At 56.5% G+C, this 20,451-nt stretch overlaps 6 protein-coding genes across 6 annotated transcripts; 4 read left to right on the forward strand and 2 right to left on the reverse strand.

Moving 5' to 3' along the window:
- Positions 1 to 984: 984 nt before the first annotated feature.
- On the forward strand, positions 985 to 2,752 carry JDV02_008084 (uncharacterized protein; the record flags this gene model as incomplete). Its single annotated transcript, XM_047989648.1, has 3 exons — positions 985 to 1,284; positions 1,367 to 2,126; positions 2,232 to 2,752. 3 exons carry the CDS (start codon positions 985 to 987, stop codon positions 2,750 to 2,752), a joined length of 1,581 nt encoding a protein of 526 aa, XP_047845652.1.
- Positions 2,753 to 3,705: 953 nt separating this feature from the next.
- On the reverse strand, positions 3,706 to 5,086 carry JDV02_008085 (uncharacterized protein). Its single transcript, XM_047989649.1, has one exon. The coding sequence runs from the start codon at positions 4,870 to 4,872 to the stop codon at positions 3,805 to 3,807; it is 1,068 nt and encodes a 355-aa protein (XP_047845653.1). The 5' UTR covers positions 4,873 to 5,086; the 3' UTR covers positions 3,706 to 3,804.
- Positions 5,087 to 6,518: 1,432 nt separating this feature from the next.
- Positions 6,519 to 8,712, forward strand: JDV02_008086 (uncharacterized protein; the record flags this gene model as incomplete). The annotated part of the gene is made up of 4 exons (XM_047989650.1): positions 6,519 to 6,536; positions 6,601 to 7,229; positions 7,292 to 8,439; positions 8,504 to 8,712. The coding sequence occupies 4 exons, from the start codon at positions 6,519 to 6,521 to the stop codon at positions 8,710 to 8,712; spliced, it is 2,004 nt and encodes a 667-aa protein (XP_047845654.1).
- A 643-nt stretch (positions 8,713 to 9,355) lies between these two features.
- JDV02_008087 (uncharacterized protein) lies at positions 9,356 to 11,139 on the forward strand (the record flags this gene model as incomplete). Its single annotated transcript, XM_047989651.1, has 3 exons — positions 9,356 to 9,563; positions 9,634 to 10,575; positions 10,664 to 11,139. 3 exons carry the CDS (start codon positions 9,356 to 9,358, stop codon positions 11,137 to 11,139), a joined length of 1,626 nt encoding a protein of 541 aa, XP_047845655.1.
- A 107-nt stretch (positions 11,140 to 11,246) lies between these two features.
- JDV02_008088 (uncharacterized protein) lies at positions 11,247 to 12,871 on the reverse strand. Its single transcript, XM_047989652.1, has 3 exons — positions 12,630 to 12,871; positions 11,809 to 12,571; positions 11,247 to 11,750 (listed from the first exon to the last, which is right to left on the reverse strand). The coding sequence occupies exons 1-3, from the start codon at positions 12,708 to 12,710 to the stop codon at positions 11,293 to 11,295; spliced, it is 1,302 nt and encodes a 433-aa protein (XP_047845656.1). The 5' UTR covers positions 12,711 to 12,871; the 3' UTR covers positions 11,247 to 11,292.
- An 816-nt stretch (positions 12,872 to 13,687) lies between these two features.
- On the forward strand, positions 13,688 to 19,596 carry JDV02_010874 (uncharacterized protein). The gene has a single exon (XM_047992616.1). The coding sequence runs from the start codon at positions 15,472 to 15,474 to the stop codon at positions 19,300 to 19,302; it is 3,831 nt and encodes a 1,276-aa protein (XP_047845657.1). The 5' UTR covers positions 13,688 to 15,471; the 3' UTR covers positions 19,303 to 19,596.
- The last annotated feature ends 855 nt before the right edge of the window (positions 19,597 to 20,451 follow it).

A 20,451-nucleotide genomic window follows, 5' to 3' on the forward strand; every position in this document is an offset into this window, starting at 1 on the left:
GATAATTTCTCATCTCGGATGCAGTCGTTCGACTGCGATTCATCCCAAGGCGCAACGTGGCGATGGAGTCATCCAGCGGAGCTGATCATCTGATAAGATAAGATCCCAAGCCCCGGCGGGGAGGCTAATGCAAGCCTCGAGTAAACGTCTCGCGATGCCACTTCGTGGTTCGTTACGTAACGCTCCACCATAGGTTCGTGATTCGCCAAGAGTGCATACTGGACGAAGCTTGCAAATTGGCATGTGAGGATATATTCTTTCGGCCGAGTTGCTGTCTGGCTTTGTGATTTGATGGTTGTGGGAGACGCGGCAGCGAGTGAGGTAGGCAGTCGTGGCATTGATACGCACAAGACTCTGACATAAGGCGAGGACGTGGACTCATCGTCTTCCTAGCATGCAACGGCTTGATGTAAAAGCCCATAGGACTCCGCCATATATATCGCTAGCTGTCTTCATCGGCGAGCCCACCGTCTCTTGGCGGCAGGCCGCACCGGCCGACGCAAGGATGATGCATCCTGAACCGCTAGAGCTTGTGGAGACAACCTACTTGTGCTGTTCAAGGGCATCACTCACTTCGCTTGCAGAACATGGGCCGCGAGAGAGCTGCACACGGGCACGATGGTGGACCTGCCGGATGCTCGAAGCGATACTCGAGGCGAGCCGGGGAACTTTCAGGTTTCTCGGACAGCCTGAGCACACTAGTGACTTCTCGACATGGCGACCCCCACGACATGGACTTCTCTCGCCCTATTGAGATGGTTCGGGAACCCTCTTGGCTGGATAGTTGCATATCCCAAAACGCCTGGTCCTGTCGGTTCCCGCCGAGCACCGAGTTGCCAAAGGGGTGCCGGCGTCTATAAAGCTGTGTACACCCTCGCGTGACATGTCTCTCACTCACAGGTCATAGGCAGCGCACTGTTTTGTTCTGCAGCGCATCCCAAATTGCAAGTCGTTGCTATGCATTTCACAGGCTCTCTCTCGGTTATGTTGGCCTCGGCCACGGCCTGCCACGCGGCATTCCGCCCGGGGTGTGAGGACGCCTCATGGGACGCGGACACGGACTATTTTCTGGACAAGTACGACCCCAAGGATGAGACCCTCCCCATCGCCCCGACGTACAACAAGACGTTCGTGGCCATCAGGAATCGACAGCGGAGGCACGTGGTGCTGCACTGCACCAACGAGCCTCCGCCACGATCCATCGTGGGTGAGGAAGCGTTGATGGTGAAGGTGCCCGTCACGAGCGTGGCGGCGCTTGATGGCTTTAGCCAGACGGTCATAGAGGTAAGGAGTGTAACAGCACACACATCTACACGTACGTGTGTGGGCGATGCCAGGATGACAAGCTCACCTCGTCACCGCGCAGATGCTCGGACTGTCGTCCACCATCAAGCGCACCGGGGCGTACTCAGACGTCACCAGCTCCTGCATCCGCGGCAACATGATGAACAACGTGACGTACGACGACGACAACTGGGACAAGGCCGACCCGGTCAACGTGACGTTTTACGGCGACTGGACGCGACAAGACAAAAAGAGCGTCCTCATCTACAACAACGGCATGTACCCGCCCCTCTCCCAGCTCGCGTACATCAAGTTCATCGGCATGTTCTACGGCGCGGAACAGGTCGCGAACCGGGTATACGACGAGATCGCGGACAGCTATCGCTGTGCGGCCGCCCAAGTGCAGCAGGCCTTTATGACGGGCGGCGACGACGACGTGCCCTCCGGGGCGTTCATCTCGCCCGTGCAGAAGAGCGGCGAGGGCGACGACTTGACCGTGTTCCAGAGCGAGTGGTGGTCCTCCCTGCTATCGGACGCCGGCTCCAAGCTCGTCAACGTCTCCGCCGACGGCGACACCGCAAACAAGCGCTTCGGGCCCAAGTCGGTCAACGTCCAGGCCCATAGCGACGCGAGCGCCTTCGCGAAGCAGACGTGGGCCATCATCGACACCACGCAGTACGACCAGCTGCCGGGCAAGCGCGCACCCGCGCAGTCGCCGTCGAGCGACCGCGTCGACGCGAAGAGCTATTCGCAACGCTCTGGTGCCGCGCCAAACGCGTATGCCGTCAAGAACAACAACGTCTACTTGGTGGACAAGGCTGAAAACAGGAATCTGCGTCACAGTTAGTTTCTCCCCTCCCCCTCCCCCTCCCCCTATCCTTGAACACGAGCAACACGTGCTTCTAGAATAGAATAGTAGAAGCTAACGAGCTGCCGCGCCGCCGCAGACTTCTTCGATCGGGGCTCTGCCCGACCGGACCTAGCGCTGCGCGATGTCATCTCCATCGTGGCACCCAAGCTGCTCGCGTCGGGCTACACGACGTCGTTCCTCCGCAGCGTGACGAGCCCGGGGGACAAGACGGCGCTGATCCGGAAGCCAGACGCCTGCCCGGCGCGGGGCGGGGAGGTGGAGGCGCTGCAGCTGGTCCCTTGCGACGCGCCCTCGTGGGTGAAGGGGTACAAGGCGTCGGGGCTCACGGCCAACGCGTACGACCGGCCTGCGGACTCGTCGGTCAAGTCTCTAGCGGCGGGAGGGGGCGGCGGTGGGTTGACGGGCGGGCAGAAGGCTGGGATCGCGGTCGGGACGGTCTGTGGAGTGGGATTGGTGGTGGCAGGGGCGGTGCTCGCTGTGGTGTTGGTGAGGAAGCGGCGCAGCAGCAGCAGTAGAGAGGAGGAGGAGGAGCTGCGGAAGAAGCGCGAGATGGAGCAAGTCGAGAAGGGGTCCACTAACAGCCGGTCGACGAGGTAGCGACGGCTGCTGGTGATGAACCAGCGATCGCCTACAAGAGCCTGAGCTGCAGGGCGATAGGCGACGTAGGTGCATTCATCTGTGGCTAGCCGTGACCACTAGAGGTGGTTATTACGTACCTGTGGCGATCTGCACTCTAGCCTCCTCGTGGAAGCTTAGCTAGAAGGCGAGCTTAATTACCTTACTTGGTACCTTAATGGATCGCCCGCTAAAGAGCCCGCTAGTGATGCTTAGATGCTGCCGTCGGGTAATTTAGTACCTCACCTTGCTCACCTGATGCTGGGCTACCCCAGGCGAACCGCGCCTGGAAAGGTCGTTGAGAGTCCCCCAACGCTGCTGGATGACTGGCCTCAAAACGTCCCTCATACATGCCATACCAACTTGTTGCATCGTCTGCATCCATTAGCACTTGCATCTTTGAGCCAGTTTTGGATCGTGCCTCAATACCGTCAACGGAGCACCCGCGCGTGTTCCCTCCTAGTTCCTCGCTCGCCTCCGCGGCAGTCGAACCTGCAGTGCCCGATGGGGCGTGTCCATAAACCGATCCAGTGCCGCTACTTAACGTACCACGCGGCAGTACTAGCGCATCCGCCGGAACCGTACGTTTGGCTTTCATCATCCTCCGTTTGACTCGCGGTACCGAGGTATCCGACCCCCGCGCATGTACAACTTGGAGCACCCCGATCCTTGAAACGACGTCGTCCAAGATCCTGCGGGCGGCCCGTCTTCTCGTCGACGCTCAAGTCATTCCGCCGGAGAATAGACTGCGATCGCACCTGGACTGGACGTGTCACGGCGGCGTTCGCCCGCGCATACGCACCAAAAAATTGGGGCGGGGGTGTCCGCTATAGTCTGAGCTATGCACGACTTGGTGACTTTCTATTGAAACGCGGGGGTCAAGGAAACAACTCCCCAAGATAAGCAACGGAAGGTCGTAGCAAGTACGCGGCGTTCCGGTTCTATATTTGGCCTACCTAGTACATCTAATTGTTCTTGCTTTCCGCCTTTTACAAAGGATTTGCGGCACAGCCATTTGGGACGTTGCCGCCTCGTCAATTTGGTCCAAGCCCAGGCCCAGTAAGAGGGCGCCGTTTTCTACCTGGCACCGCTGCGTTATAGAGCGGCGAGGTAACTGCCCAGAAAATAATGTCCACCTGGAGGTAGTCCCTAGCAAATTGGATAAACTCATCCTTGGTGAAGGTAGAGTTCGTCTGTGGGTTGATATAGTCTTTGTAGTCGGGTTCCTGAACCGAGGTTATCCGGATAGGAACCTTGTTCTTGTACTGGCTGTACAACGGATAAGAGTTTGTCATGTATGGACAGTTCCAGGGTATGTTGTCGGGGCCTCCGAAACCAATGCCGTGCTCTGCGTAAAAGGCGAAGGAGTCGTTCATGACGGCATCGTTGGAGTACAGTTCCCCGGGCCAGAAGTTGACGAACTGAACCACATGGGACGAGCTGAATGCTCGTCTTGCGTGCAGTATATTTTCCTGTTCGGCGTCGTACCAAGCCTTGGGGCTGAAGGCCGACGCTTTTGCCACCGCTGGACTGAGCTGTACGGATGTCTCGTCCAGGTTGATGCCGTAGATTCGACCGTCGAATCGTTCCGCGAGCTTTGTCAGGAGCAGCTGAAATCGGGCACGAACGTGCGCATTCCACTGCATGGCCACCCAGCCGCCCGGCTCGCCCGGTCGGCCCAATGCCATGACGCTTCCATTGTTGTACATGGATTGATTGAGATAGCCCGGGGTTGGGTTGCGAGAACGATTGTAGCTCTGGAAAAGGAGCCAGATCCAAAGGTTCTTTCCCAAGGATTCAACTCTGCTTAGGTCCGCTTCAATCTGAGAGAAGTTGTATTGTCCCTCTGTTGGTTCAAGCTGCTTCCAGTTGTAGATGATCTGTGCTCCTGGCGTATCAGGTCGTCGCAAGATTGTCAGTGCATCCGAGTTGAGCTCACTGCTGTAAAGCCAATTCGCTGGGGCCGTATTATTACTGGTTTGGTTCAGTGCACAGCGACAGCTATTGGGCGGCTGCCATTGGAAGTCGCATTGAGCCGGGCTTTGGCCCGTTGCAACGAGGGAGATTGCGGACAAAAGGAGAAAGTAAAGTGGTAGAGCCATGACGTTAGTAGTAGCATACCAGCAAATAGCACATGGAACGCAGGCGTTGGCAAAGGCCTACTTACTGGAGGATTTTATACTTGTTGCTCTGTGTTAGTTGGCTGGTGGCCAGCGAACCGGTCACCTCGTGTTGTCTAGCCAAGCGATACGATACCTCGTCGTCTGGCTTTGATGCTGTTTTGCTCGCGCCTACGGACCTTCCGCCGCCCGACGCGTCGTCTCTTGCGGCCAAGTCCCGCGCCAACGACTGTCAGGAACCAAGGGCAACGGGAAATGTCTGGCCCAATGGATTTCGTATCGGCTGTCGCTAACGGTGCCCGCGCCGCAGTCTACACGCGGGGCCGTCATGCGAACGCGTCTCATTGCTTGATTATTATCCCTTTAATAGTCGTAAGGCCACACTCTCAAGTAAATTGCAGGGTTCATGATGAGCCATGGAAGCGACGCTGAAAGAGGGTAGGTACCTCCTTCGCCGTATAAGAGCAGGCTTTAGGGAAAGTACTGTCGATCCATCTCATATCCTTGACTGTTAGTACTTTTTGCCGCATAAAACTGCGCAAGATCGGGGGCAGTGCAAGGTAGCGAGCAACAGTAGAGCAAGCAACCTAGAGGTGGCCTTGCGACTGTCAAAGGGATGGGGATCCTTCCTAGTCTGCGGAGTAGTTACGGCAGCCCAGAAGCGTACAAATTTAGGTGACTGGGGTCCGAGACAAACCCCTATAGTACCTCAACCACTATACCTAAGCTTATTGGCGAGACATGTGGGTTGCTGGTGCCGGCACTGGGACAAGCCTGCACGGAATGTGGAGGGGGGACATAACTTAGTTTTGCGCCAGTGCGCCCTGGCGGCCTCCGTTACTAGCTAGACCGGACCCTTCCGCTGTGGTCTAGGTGGTCTGCTCACTCAACTCAGCACAGCCATAGGCGGCGGCCATTAGTCAGTTGGTTGCATTGAAAGCAGCGTCTCGTTCTATAGCGTCTGTCGTGCCCCTACTATAGCAAGCAAATATTCATTGACACATCCCAGACTACCTTCAGACGAAACGACATGATGCCCGCGCGAGGTCCGCCGCCCCTGCCCCGGCGCCTCCCCACTAGAGTCACCACGGCCTGCCAGCGATGCCGCCGTAACAAGTCACGCGTGAGTCTCCTTCTCCAATCCTGGCTGGCGGGGCAATTCGACAACTGACATGTTGGACTTGTTGCCGGCTGCTGCAGTGCGACGCGTACCGCCCGTGCTCTCTCTGTCTCCGCGCGGACGTGGACTGCCAGCCTGCCCATCAGGAGGGGCAAGGGATACCTGAAGCTGCTGCTGCTGCTGGTTCTCCCGCCAAGCAGACGTCCCCGCGAGGGAGAAAACGGAGGTATGTGATAAGCTCGACACAGCACATGAATGTGGAGGAGTGTTGGAAAGCCCCGGCTAATGGTGAGATGCTTCTGTTGCTCTCTTCAGACGGCCCCGGCGCCAAGCCGTCACCACTGTTGTGCCCCCATCGCCACCCCAACAGACAAGCCAGCCTCACCATCATGTCAGGCGAACTGCCAGGCAGGCTCATCAGAACCGAGAGGCAGACGTCGTGACACCCGCCTCGGGTGAAGATCGCGGCCCACAGCTTGCCGTCGACTATGGCGAGTCCGAGTCGGCAATGGGCATTGCCAGAAAGGTGAGCAGCCACAGCCTCGGTATCGGACTCATCACTGACGATGCTCTGCGCGGCGCACCATCAGATGTGCAAGCTTGGCAGCGAACACATGAATACGTATGCTACGTCGGCCATTCCAGACGGTGAACATCCTTCCCCGCCGTCGAGGAGCGACGGAGCGCATGCTCGCATCCCCATATCAACCCTGGTCGGCGGTCGATTCCCAGACCAGCAGATCATTCATTCCCTGGTGGAAGAGTACTTTGAAACCGTCCACTGGTTCTCTCTGGTCGTATGCGAGCGCCGTTTTCGGCGTAGCCTCTCTTCCGTGAACGACGGCTACGCGAACCCGTCAGACGCCCCGTTTCTTACCCTTCTCTCCATCATCCTGGCCATGGCCGCTTGGTATCGATCCAAGCGCGCGGGTGTGGCAAACTGCCAAGAGTGGCAGCAATGGACCAAGGACCTACTCCATATTGTGGAGACGCGAATGGTCTACATCATGGATGACCGGTCCATCGCAGCGGTGCAGACGTGCATCCTGCTGGGGTCGCACCTCGTCTACCATGGGCGGCCCAACCTCGCGTTTGCTCTCTTGGGCGCCGCCATCAAGATCTCCCATGCCCTGGGCCTCCACCGCCATATTGCTCAGGGCGATGCCGAGGACATTGAAGAACGGAAGAGGGTTTGGTGGACGGTGTACACATGGGACCGGTGCGTGCTCTGACACTCCTCAGGCAACACCCGCCGCGGCTCTCTGGTATTGACGCGTTTAGGTTTGCGTCCATCTGCTACGGTCGACCCATGACCATCAACGACGAAGACTGCGACGTGGAAATGCCCACCGAGTTCGCCGAGTACCCGTACTTTATGCAAGAGTCCATGGATCAGCACCGCCGGGACCGGGGCATCGTGTACTCGCGCTACCAGACGGAGCTCAGCACGCTCTACCGCATTGCGTCGCCAGCGTTGCGACAAATCTTTGGCTTTCTCTCGCCAAGACTTTCGAAGCAGCGGTTCGAAACCGAATACGCGTCCCTTGCCAGTGAGGTAACAGCGAAGCTGTTTGCGTGGCGGGACCAGCTACCTCCACAGCTGGTTCTCGATCTGGACCGAGACTACCGCCCCGAGAACAGCGATACGCAACTAAGAGCGCATTTGCTGCAGTCACTCTCGCTGCAGCTGACGTTTGACAACCTCTTGATCGTTCTCTATCGGCCGTTTCTGGCTAGACAGGTCGACCACCTGTCGATGGAGTCTGCAAATCTACACGATAGCCCATTGCAACATGCGCTTCTGAGCCGAAACTCCCCAGAGCCATGTGCAAGCGACAGTGTCAGTCCACACGCCAGCGGAAACGACCAGATCGTGAACCATGCCATTGGCCGTTCCGAGTACTGGCTAAACGCAGCGATGGGGACCACGCGCATTACGGAGCTTCCCAACCTTGCAGGGCTCGCCAAAGACAGCCACCTGATCACCTTCATGGCCATCAACGTCTTTCATGCGGGAATTGTGCTGATTCTGCTTGCGTTGTCCGACCCCTTGTCCGATCGGGCTCAACGACTAAAACGGATCGTGTCCCGCGTGCTTCACTTGCAGCAGGAAATGGGTGAGCAGTCGGCTCTCTCGCGGCAAAGCGGCATGGTCTTGCAGAACCTCGTGGCCTTGCTCGTGAAGCGAGAGGGCGATGCCATGCTCGGACGTCTCGCGCCCGCAACGGCACAGGGTAGAGATGGCCGCGGCGGCCTCGCGCGGCACGAACAGATGGCTACATCTGCACCGACGTTGAGCACCGCTCATCCTCGACCCGATGAAGCACAAGACCCCGGATCTGGTTTCTTTTCCCCAGTGGATGGGCAAGTGTGGCCAAACGTCGGTGTGGCGCAGCGTCTCAATGAGAGCCTCGCATCCGTACAGCACGGTATGTTCAAAAATATCCATGAGGTTGTCATGACGAGTGCTAACAGGCGGGATTTGCCTACCAGCGTTTCCGACAACGCAAGAACCACCAATACCGGGCGCCATGCCCTCAGCCCACGGCAACATGGCCATGTTTGGGGAAGACACAGCAATGCACGGCGGGCTTGGAGGCGAATATACGGCCCCTGTAGAAGGCCACGAGACAGAAAACTTGAGCAACGAGTTTTTCTGGCTCTGGGACGTCAACTGGGGCGGTGGTTACCCGCAAACATAGCCCGAGAGAGGCGTTGAAGATTGGCCGGCGTTTCCAGCAAGCAAACCTGCGAGGTTCCACCATCAACCACCTGGCCACGGGGAAATGAAGTAAAAGATTGACAAGTCGGATGATGCAGTGTCCCCGCAGCTCTTCCCTCGCTTCGCGAGCTCGTGCGTCAGTTCTACGTCGCAGCTGAGGGACGCTCTGTTGAGCGGCTCCGCCGGAACCGTGTGCTCCGCCGGATGGCCGGTGGGCCAAACAAGGTAAAGATGGCGGCCGGGATCCACCCTCGACGAGGCAGTGAGACACTACTCCATCGTGTATGTGTCCGTCATAGCCTCCGCCGGCCTGCGGCTATGGAAGAGCGAGGTTGAGCGGCATGTTCGAGTCATGGAGCCTTTCGCGGCCAAGGCCGGATCTTGACGAGAGTGGAAGCTAGTGATGTGCGTCCTCCAGGTTTGGCACGCGACGACAACGCGGGGAGGAACCCACCGGGGCCCGAGGATTCGGGGTCTTGGATGAAGAGTGTCTATATAATCCGGGGCCCCAGAATCTAATATAGGAGCTGCCCCGTACCGCCATCTGGCCTTGAAGGATTCTCTTTCCGGAGCGAAGACTGAACCTGACTCAACAACCCCTTGATCGATCTCAGTTCCCATCCATGGAGAAGCCAGCACCCCCAGAGTGCATGGAGCGCGTCACCCCAAATGGTGCGCAAGCTGCGTCTCTCGCGGTCAAGACGTCCTGGCTTGAGCGCAAGTTGAAGCCGACACGTATCCGCCACCGATATCCGTTCAAGGGGGCGCCTCTGTTATGGATGACCTGTGCATTCGGAAGCCTTGGAGATGCTCTTTTCGGATACGATCAAGGTGCGTAACCCCTCGTTCCTCCTCCATAGGCCGATCTGCCTTGGTCGCCGGTGCTGATCTCGCATGCCAGGAATCGTCGCCGGCCTGCTGGTGAACCCCGTGTTTCTGGCGCGTTTCTTTCGCGACTACGGCGGCGCCGACGGGACCAGCGACAACATCGACCCGTCCATCACCGGCATCCTCGTGGCCTGCCTGCAAGTGTCGGCCGCCGTCGGGGCGCTCATCGCCGGACCATTCGGCGACATGGTTGGAAGGAAAAAGTCGGTCCGCGTCGGCGGCTTCATCTACTTTGCGACCGCCTTCGTGCAGGCCTTTGCCCCCGACTTCAAAACCTTCGTTGCCGGGCGCACCGTCCAGGGCCTGGGCGTCGGCTTCCTGTCCATGACCGTGCCCGTCATCCAGACGGAGATTGCAGCGCCGCATCGCCGCGGCCTCATGGTGGGCATCGAGTACACGTTCCTCATCGGCGGCTACGCCATGTCGACGTGGGTCGACTTTGGCTTCCACCACCTGATCCCGCAGAGCGAGTCGTGGCAGGGCCCGTACTTTATACAGATGGGGCTCGCCTTCATCCTCGTGGCCATGTCCTTTGTCTTGCCCGAGACGCCGCGCTGGCTCGCCTCCAACGGCTTCCCCAAGGAGTGCCTGCAGACCATCGCCGACCTGCACACGCCCGACGGCGACACGCAGTGCCCCGAGGTGCAGCAGGTCATGCTGGAAATCGCCGAAGCCGCGCGCTACGAGGCCACGCTCGGTCAGTCGTCGTGGGGAGAGATGTTTACGCGCTATCGGAAGCGCACCTTGGTCGGCATCTCGGTCCAGATGTTTGCCCAGCTCAACGGCATCAACGTCATCTCGTTCTATCTCCCCACCACGTTGGCCAAGGCGGGCTTCACGCAGGAAAAGTCGCTGCTGTACACGGCTGCCAACTCTCTGCCATACGTTGCCGCCACCGTACTTGCCTGGTGGCTGGCCGATGCGTGGGGTCGGCGTCCTTTGCTGCTCCTCGGTGGTACGCTTTCCGCCCCCCCCCCCTCCCTTCCACCAGATCTACTTTCTGTATCACTCGCGAGCGTCTTGCTGACACGACACGTCTGTAGGCGTCCTCATGGCCATCGCGCTATGCATGGTCTGCGCCTTCACCGAGGCCAAGTTCCACGACCCCAACGTGCGGGCGCACCTCATCTACGCCTTTGTCGTCATCTACAACACCATCTACGGCTTCACCTGGGGCCCGATCCCGTGGCTGCTGCCCGCCGAGATCTTTCCGCTCCGGGCGCGCAGCAAAGGCGTGGCGCTCGCCACGTGCTCCAACTGGCTCTTCAACGTCGTCATCGGCATGTCGGCGCCCGACGCGTTTGCGGGCATCGGCGGGTACTACTACCTCATCATCGCCGGCTTCTGCCTCACGTCGGTGGCGCTGACGTACTTTTACTTTGTGGAGACGGCGAACCATACGCTCGAGGAGGTGGCGCTGGCGTTTGGTGATAAGGCGTTTGCGGCGGACGACGTGGTGATTATGGCTACGGCGGGGCTGCATCGCGACCGCGGCGTCGTGTCGTCGCCGGCAGTGTGAAGTGTATAAGTGAATTATAGTGCTATTCGTAAAGGAAGAAAACTCTTAGCATAGCATAAAGTCTTCTATTTTTCTCAAGAATATAAGGAAAAGAGAATATAAGTGAGCTATAATTTATATTAACATCTTGATTATAAGTCTTCAGCTCAGTCCCTAGAACCCATGGTTTTCGAGCCACTTTACTAACCTCGCCTCCGTCTCGTCGCGCAGCTCCGCTTTCTTCGCATCATCAAGCTGCTTGAGCATAAACTCGTTGCCCAACCGAAACGGGCACAGCATCCCCTGAAACAGCAGCAGGTCGCGAATCTTGTCCGCGCCGCCGAGCATGTCACTCGGACGCGTCACCCGCGCCTCCTGCATCGCGGCGCTGAACGTCTTGGCCAGTTGCCACTTGTCCTTCTTCTCTTTGGGCTCCTCTGCTATGCCGGCGAAAAAGTCGCCGGAGAGAATAGCCCGCTCGACCTCGTCGTCGTCGTCTAGGGTGACTTTGCCGCCGAGGTCGCTGAGGCTGGACGTGAACTCGTCAAAGGGATGGGAGACAAAGGACCAGTCAAAGTCGAGGATGGCCGTGATTTTGTTCGTCGCCTTGTCGAACAGCATGTTGTTCGTGGCTACAAAGAGCATTGGGTCAAATCGTAAGCTTTTTAATTCGATTTGGGCCGTACTCACTAAAGTCTCCGTGTATCAAGTTCTTGCGGTTTAAGTCCACGCCACGGAGAACCTTCTCAGGTCCGCCGCTGGCGAGAAACTTCTCGATCCTGGCGTCCACGTTGTTCCTTTTCCAGCCTTGAATGACGGGGCTTTTGGCCGCTTGCTCGAGTTGCTTGCGCAGTCTGAAGACCCTCCAGTGGGCGTATGTCTCGACGGGCTGACATTGGAACCGAGGTGCTTCCGCGCTCATGATGCGTCCACTAGCGTCAAACGTGAGCCCGCCGAATTTCGTGACGGTCTCTGGCAGCGTCGCTCCCTGAATGGCCTTGAAAATAGCAGCGACCTGCTTCAGGACCTGTGTCTTGTCATCGGCCTCGAGCGTGGAGAACTCCGCGTCGAGGTCCACGCCGCTCCTCCACTCCAACATGATCCACCCAAAGCCCTCCTCATTCTTAACATCATCGTTCGTCGTGGCCGGTGCCCAGGCGTAGACGGCCGGGACGAGCGGCGCGAGCCCGGCCCGCGCCATGGACTGACGAACGATGTGCTGCGCCGCCACGTCGTTTTGCACGCGGTTGGCGTTGTTGATGCCTTCCGCTGCGAGGTTGCTGAGCTTGACGACCAGGGTGGACACGCCCCCGGGGGGTGCTGGCGTTGTGCCGGGCTGCGTGCCTGGGAACACGGAAGATGATGCCGGGATGGCTAGTTCTACTCTGTAGAGAAAACTGTTGAATGGGTATGCGTACTGAGTGTCGTATGCTATTGTGGATAGGTTGACGGCCTGTAGTCCTTTCGGTGAGTTAAAGCGCTTGCCATATGTACGAAGCTGGGCTACCCACTTGAAGGTTGAGACTTTGGAGAAGTCGTTTGACCACGGCCATGCGGCGGTCGAATCCGTCTTGGTTGATTCCGGCCGCCATCTTTTCGACGTTTTTGCTCGTGAAATTTAATTTGGAGACGGGATGCCAATTAGAGCACGTCAATTCGAGTAGGAATGTTCCGCAATGTTGAAGGGGTGCGTGGGGAGGTAGCCAAGTTGAGTGCCTCAAAATGCATGTGTGGTGATGATGCTAGAGCCAAGAGACTACTCGGCACACACAAGGGGAGGAATCAAGGGGCTGGTCCCCTCTGACCAGCGGCCCTGATTCCGGGCGCAGCTGGACCCCAATTGACTCTAGTCCGTACGTAAAACAAACATCTTGTTGCCTAATGGGCTGCTGCCTGGCACTTTCCGGCGTGGCACAACCATGCTGGTGGACCAACGGCATCACTAGTTGGAACTATCGCAGCGCCGAGATTTGCATCTTACATGCAGTGACGGCACTCACCAACGCACATTAAAGAGTGCATATTAGAGACTGCATATCAAAGACTGCATGGGTCAAAATTCTGGTCGCGGAAGATCCCCGAGCTGCGTCTTCCCGACTCCTGCCTCCTAACATGGCCTGTCGAAGGCGCGTCATTCATGCACGATTGTTCTAGTGCTAATACTATGTAAAATACCCGACGCCGTAGGTGACCTAGGGCGTAGGCGTAAGCAAAGCTGCCGAGCTATATTCTATAGCCACTATTAGATAGAGCATATTCGTAAGTTTTTACTTTTCCCTCCGGGGGCCCTCCGGGGGCGCCTGCGGCGGGCTACGCCTGCGGCGAGCTTCTTCATGGCGAGCTTCTTCGTGGCGAGCTTCTTCGCGGCGAGCTTCTCCCTGCCGGGGGCTTTCCTTCCTAGTCAGTAGCAGTCACGAATATTAGGATATCACGATCGTCGTGAATGGCTTCACATTAGCAAGAGACGGTTAATAGTCGGCAATTCATCGACCAATAGCTAATGAGTATTTCCAAATGGACTAGTGGCCGATCGACGGATAGTCCCGAAACTCTAAAAAAAACATCATCACCAGCGAGTACGAAATTTTTGAAACAATAGCCATTTACCGAGCCGCAATACGCTCCAAAAGGTTAATTGGATAGCCAGGTGCCCGTCGTATAGCCCAAGTGCGACGCACGCACCATGGCGACCCCGTGGCCTGAGGACCAAACCTGGCCCGCCGACTACCGAGAGCACGCCGCGAAATTGAGCACCTACCTACAGGCAGCACTGAAGTCGATCAACGCAGACGGACCGCCCATCGACCTAACCAAAGTCAGATACTCAATCCTCGGGACGCTGTCCCTGATCGTCAAACTACAGGGTACAGCCGACCTGGGCCGCGTCCGAGAGGCGATCCGAGACATGCAGACCGAAGCAAAGGCCGCCGTCGAGAAGACCAACCGAGCCATGAACGACATCCGAGACGAACTCAAGAACACAAACAACATGACACAACAGACCATTGTAAGCATACAAGAGAACGCCAATACCGCCAGGGCCGCAAGTGTTGCGGCCAAGGAGGCAATGGAAGTCAGCAAGGCAACCATGAAAATGGTAAGAGATATGAAGCCAGCAGGAGCCGCACCGCAGAATACCCTCGTTCAGACGTACGCCACCATAGCTGCTAGGGGAGGGCTCGCTGCAAGCATGCACAACCCCGTGAATCACAGAGCACCGCCAGTCCAATCGCAACGTGAAGTTATCGTAAACATCCGAGACCCAGTCACCATCGCCAGCATCAGAGCGATGGGCCCACGTAGCCTAAAGGCGCACATAGACAGAGCTATCGAACAAAGCAGCAACGAGCACATCAACAAGATCAAAGTAGCCTCGTCGAATCAGTTGAAAAGTGGTGACCTCAGCATAAAGACCGCCACTAGCGCAGACATGGAAGCTCTTAGACAATTCGCAGAGGACTGGGAACAAAGGATCGGCAACGGCGCCACAGTGCGCATCTTGACCTACGGCGTACTAGCACACGGTATCCGCACTAGCTCCATGGATATGGAGCGTTTCGACGAAGTAAAGGACGGCCTTCTGCAGGACAACAAACCGTTCATTCCTAATGCAGAGATCAAATATATCGGATGGCTCACTAAGTCATCGCCCACAAAGTCGGCATCATCTGTGATCGTGGAATTCGCGAAAGCAGAGGACGCAAACAGAATCATCGACGAAGGACTGATTTGGCAGGGCGAGGTCTTCCAATGCGAACGATACGACAGACAGTGCCGTCTGAGACAGTGCTTCAGATGTCACAAATATGGCCACATAGGAACCCAGTGCAAGGCAACAACAGCATGCGGCTACTGCGCGCAAGATCACTCGACTCGAGAGTGTCCCACGAAAAGCGACGAAACTGTCCCCAGGAAGTGCGCCTCCTGCAGAGGCGACCACGAGGCCTGGAACAACCAGTGCCCGACAAGGAAGGAGGAATTGGCCAAGATCAAGGCCGCCTACAAGGCACGACCCAAATATCATCCAGAGATCCCAATGCTACGAATCCCAATGGACGACATCCAAGGTCAACCTAAGGAGGCGCCAAGGCTAGGGCGGCCACCCCTGGAGCCGCGACAATCCCAGGGCGCGAGACCGGGTCGCAGCAGGTCGCCAACAAAGAAGACGCAAAAGCGCCCGAATCCAACAAGCAGCCAGGGACGCAACGAAAATGCGGACCTATCCATTAACGTCAACACCGAGAACGCACGGCCAAGGCGAGCCGTGACGAAAACGCGACGGGCACTGGAGGCCCTCGACGTGAACATGCAGTGGACACAAGACAGCACCGAAATGGACGTTGACAACAGGGAATGATCACAGAAAAGACACTCACAATACTGCAGTATAACGTAAGAAAGTCCAAGGACACGGTCATGGCGACGCTGCTGAGAGACCCACGGATACGGGAGTACGACGTTCTGGCCATTCAGGAGCCATGGAGGAACCCATTTAGCGCGACGACACACCAGCCGGCCAAGGAGCTTTTCCACCTATGCTACCCATCTACCGAGGAAGGGGAGACGGCAAGAGTGTGTTTCTTCGTGAACAAACGCATCGACCACTCCACTTGGCACTTCCACGAAGTCAACAAGGATCTCTGCACTCTCGTACTAGAGACGCAGCAGGACGAAACCAACAAAATTGTCATCCACAATATATACAACCCCACCAGAGTTCAAGGAGATAGACGAAGCATACTACCTCAGCTCAAAGCCGAGCTTGAAGCAAGAAACACAGAAGAGCAGGTCATAGTGGGCGACTTCAACCTACACCACGAATGCTGGGGTGGAAGTGATATACAGAGACCAGATGTAGAGTCTCAGGAGCTGCTCGAAATTATGGATGAGTTCAGTCTGACCAGCCACCTACCCGCCGGCACAATCACATATGAGGAAGCCGAACGCCGCTCGACTATCGACCTCAGCCTCACGACAGTGGGGTTGGTCGATAGACTGATCAAGTGCGAGATAGACCAGGGGATTAGCCACGACTCGGATCATCTGCCCATCATCACGGCGCTAGATCTGACCGTCGTTCCGCTGCAGCCCAGGACGAGAATGATTTGGAAGGCAGTCGACGAGGCAACGTTTACGAAAACGCTGCGGCGACGGCTGCCACCACTACGAAGACCGCGAACAAAGACCGCACTGGACGCATACGTCGACGAAATTACCACTTCATTGCTTGCTGCAATTGATGAAAGTGTACCGCGAAGCCACCCAAGTAATAAGTCAAAAGCAGGCTGGGACGAAGAATGCAAGACCATTCTCGCAGAAACCAAGCGACTACGCCGTATATACAGCCGCTACCACGACGAAGCAAGCTGGGAGGCATACCGAATTGCGAGGAACGAAAAGAAGAGAGTCATCAGCAAGGCGTTGCGCAAGGCACACAGAGAAAGAGTAGAGCAGGCCGCAGAGTCCCCAGAGTCCTTGTGGCGCATAGCCAAATGGGCACGAACTAGACAAAGCCAAACACCCACAGTCACACCAGCACTGACGGACCCTACAACCGCCGCGACAGCGATCACGCCTAATGAGAAGGCCGACCTTCTCAGGAAGGCCCTCTTCCCCAAACCACCGGAAGCTAGCCTGGAAGACATCGACAATGCGGCATACGATAGCCAGATTCTGTTACCAAAAATATCTGAGCAAGAGGTCGACGATGCCATCCGTACCGCAGCCTCCTTCAAGGCACCGGGACCTGATGGCATCGTAAACCGAGCTCTACAGATAGCCGCACCCTGGATTAGGACCCATTTAACCCGGATTTACAACCAAAGCCTGGCGCTTGGATACTGCCCACAACACTTCAGGAACTCCACGACCGTTGTTCTACGAAAACCAGGGAAGGATAACTATACAGTGCCGAAGGCCTACCGGCCCATAGCGCTGCTGAACACCATCGGAAAGATCATGGACGCCATCATAGCTACAAGATTGAGTTACCTGGCTGAAACATACCAACTTCTCCCTGCAACTCATATGGGGGGCAGGAAGCTGAGATCGACAGAACATGCCCTCCATTTTGTTATTGACAAAATTTACGAGGCCTGGAACCAACGTGGCAAAGTGGCGAGCCTACTTCTGCTGGACGTCTCCGGGGCCTTTGATAACGTCTCACACAAACGGTTGCTGCACAATTTGCGAAAGAGGCGGGTCGACGAGAGAACAGTCCGCTGGATCGCAAGCTTCTTGAGAGAGAGACAAACAGAACTGTGCATCGACGGATTCCGCTCCGAACCGTATATACTCACGACAGGAGAGCCGCAAGGATCTCCACTCTCGCCAATCCTCTACCTGTTCTACAACGCAGACCTGTTGGACCGATGCAATCAAGCCGAGAACACGGCTGCGACGGGCTTCATCGACGACGTTGCTATATTGGCGTGGGCCGACACAACGGAAGAAACATGTGAGATGCTACAGACAGCACTTCAAAGAGCGGATGACTGGGCGTCAAGTCACGCGTCTATCTTCGCTCCAGACAAGTTTCAATTGACCCACTTCACGAGAGCAACGTCCAGAATCGACACGAGCAAGCCGGTGCAAACCAGGTGGGGCGAGATCAGGCCGAAACCAACATGTAAATACCTCGGATTAACAATGGACGCCTCACTGCGCTGGAAACAACACGTCGACGAAATAGAACGCAAAGTCTCAAACACGATTGCCGCGCTCACGAGCCTCGGGAATTCGGCCTGGGGAGTCAAGACCAGGGACATGCGTGTCATCTACCGAGGCGTAGCAGTACCACAGATGATGTATGCATGCTCAGCCTGGTCTAACGCAGGATGGGGCGGTAAGGGCTACACAAACAGGACCATAAAGAAACTGCAAAGTCTGCAAGGGAGGGCCGCTAGGGCCATAAGCGGCGCCTACAAGGCGACGTCACTACCTGCACTGGACGTCGAGATGCACCTTCTTCCAGTCGAAGAGCAGATTTGGAAACACAATGTCGAAGCTCTAGGACGCACAAATACTGGAGTGTGTCGGGTAGCCGATACAATGCAGACCTGTCGAAGAAAAGCTACGCCCAGAGAAGCAATCAGCCACGGCATACAAGCAAGGCATGGACCAGACATGGACAAACAGGAAAGGATCGAGCCGTTCGTTACGCCGCCATGGTGGCAAGGGCTGCGAGTCTACATTGAGGATACAGCAGAAAAGGCGCGCAAAATACATTTACACCTCATGAGAAGGGAGACAGCGGCTCTGCACATCTATACCGACGGTAGTGGCATCAACGGCAAGATCGGAGCCGCTGCGGTATGCCCAACAACGCAGCAAACACGTAGCTCATACATGGGAGACGAGGAGACCTCAACGGTATACGCGGGCGAGCTGCAAGGCATCTCGCTAGCACTGCAGATAGCACAGCAGGACAGAACGGCAGGTTACAGGCGAAGCAAAGTCCTCATCTACACAGACAACCAAGCAGCCATCCGGTCCTCAGCCAAGCCTAAGGGTAAGTCTGGGTCCTACTTGCTGAAACGCATTGCCACACAAACCATAGCACTACGAGAGCAAGGCCTGCCGGTCGAAATACGGTGGATCCCAGCGCACTCCGGGGTACAAGGCAACGAAGACGCAGACAAAGCGGCCAAAGAAGCCACTGGATGGCGCGAGAGGGGACCAGCGGGACCGCGCGCAGAGATGCCCGCAGATATCTACTCTCTTCATTCCACGTTGAAGACGTGGGCACACAAGGAAGCCAAAAGGACATGGGCGGCAAAGTGGGCGGCGGAGGAGCGAGGTAGAACCTCGTACCGCTACACACCCAAGCCAACCAAAAAGGTCCTGCAGCTACACGACGGGTTGAGCAAGCGCCAGAGTGCGCTTCTCGTCCAGATGCGAACAGAGAAGATAGGGCTCAACGACTTTCTCTTCAACCGAAGAGTACCGGACGCCACGGACGCCAGCTGCCCATGCTGGGAAGGACGACAAACGGTATCGCATGTCCTGCTGCGATGCCGCAAGTATCGACAACTCCGGCACCAGGAACTAGGCCACCTTCCAGGACGACACGACCTCCGGGACATATTGAACGAGCGCAAAGCAGCCGCGAAGGCCATCAAGTTCATGGAACTGACGGAGATCCTTGGGCAATTCAGGATCGCGTCCCAAACCAGACAAAGCTGAGCATTGGGGGGAGACTGTAGGTACACAGACCCAAGACATGAGGCATATCGCTTCGACAGAGCCTGCAAACATTGAGCATTAGAGAGAACCACGATCTGCAGGAGCGGCCAGGCAAATGTAGATTGAGGTTGAGGAGCAAAGCGGGAATTTTGGGGGCAGCTGGTCGGGGCTTTGTTTACATTGCACTGGCGAAGTGGGGCGGCTGGAGGTTAATCCGGTCGCGTCGGCTGCCTGCCAGACCCCGCTCACCGGGCATGGCTGCGCATTAAATTAGCGGCTACAACCGAGTAGGAATTCAGTTCAGTTCAGTTCAGTCCCGAAACTCTATTCCCTCTTATATATAAGCAAAGCTAGTAGCTGCGCTCCGCATTACTTCGTTCTTGCCTCGCAAAGCTGCTGCGCAGCTTTGCTTAATGAAAATGCAATGCTGGGCGGTGAATGCTTGTTGCCCCCACCCCCTATTATCGGCGCTGATCTTCGCGGGCTGTTGCTTTGGCGCGGCGGGCTGGGCGAACGGTCCTGCTGCACCACCGGGTTGGCTTCATGATGTCGGGGCACTCTCGATTTGTGTTGCGCTGACACTACGCAACAACTTAGCGTGCCTCACCTCGCGTAGGTATCTTGCGTCAGGAGCCTTTGAGAGGATTGATATTGCCTATATCTCTCTTTATAGATCGGACTCTACTAAGGAGCAGGGTATGAGAATGGGGCCACATGAGTGAGAATACAATAGTTTTTACGTAGGGTTTTATTTTATTTAGGATGAAAGCTTATAGTTCTAAGCTTATAAACTACGTACGTGACCGGGCTTTTTACTATTTCTTTTCGGAGTGGTTAAGTATTGTCTATTGTCTCCCTTCAACACTTATAACCGTTATACCTACCTAGGCTATCCTTATAACGGAACTCCTTAGTCGGCCTATTCCTTCTCCTTAGAGGCTTCCTCCAATAGTTCTTTATCTCCTTGCTTAGCGGCATCTTTAGATCCTTGCCAGTAATAGAGACTCTGGAGATACTGGTACCTCTCGGTGCCCTTGGATAGACCGTCAAAACACTCAATCGATGCCTGGGATTTTCGCTTCATCTCATGATAGGCATACGGATAGTGGCACCTAACGTAGGATGATGCTCCAACATAGCATAGACCTC

This window comes from Purpureocillium takamizusanense, chromosome 8, assembly GCF_022605165.1.
Source record: "Purpureocillium takamizusanense chromosome 8, complete sequence".
Lineage (NCBI taxonomy): Eukaryota > Fungi > Ascomycota > Sordariomycetes > Hypocreales > Ophiocordycipitaceae > Purpureocillium > Purpureocillium takamizusanense.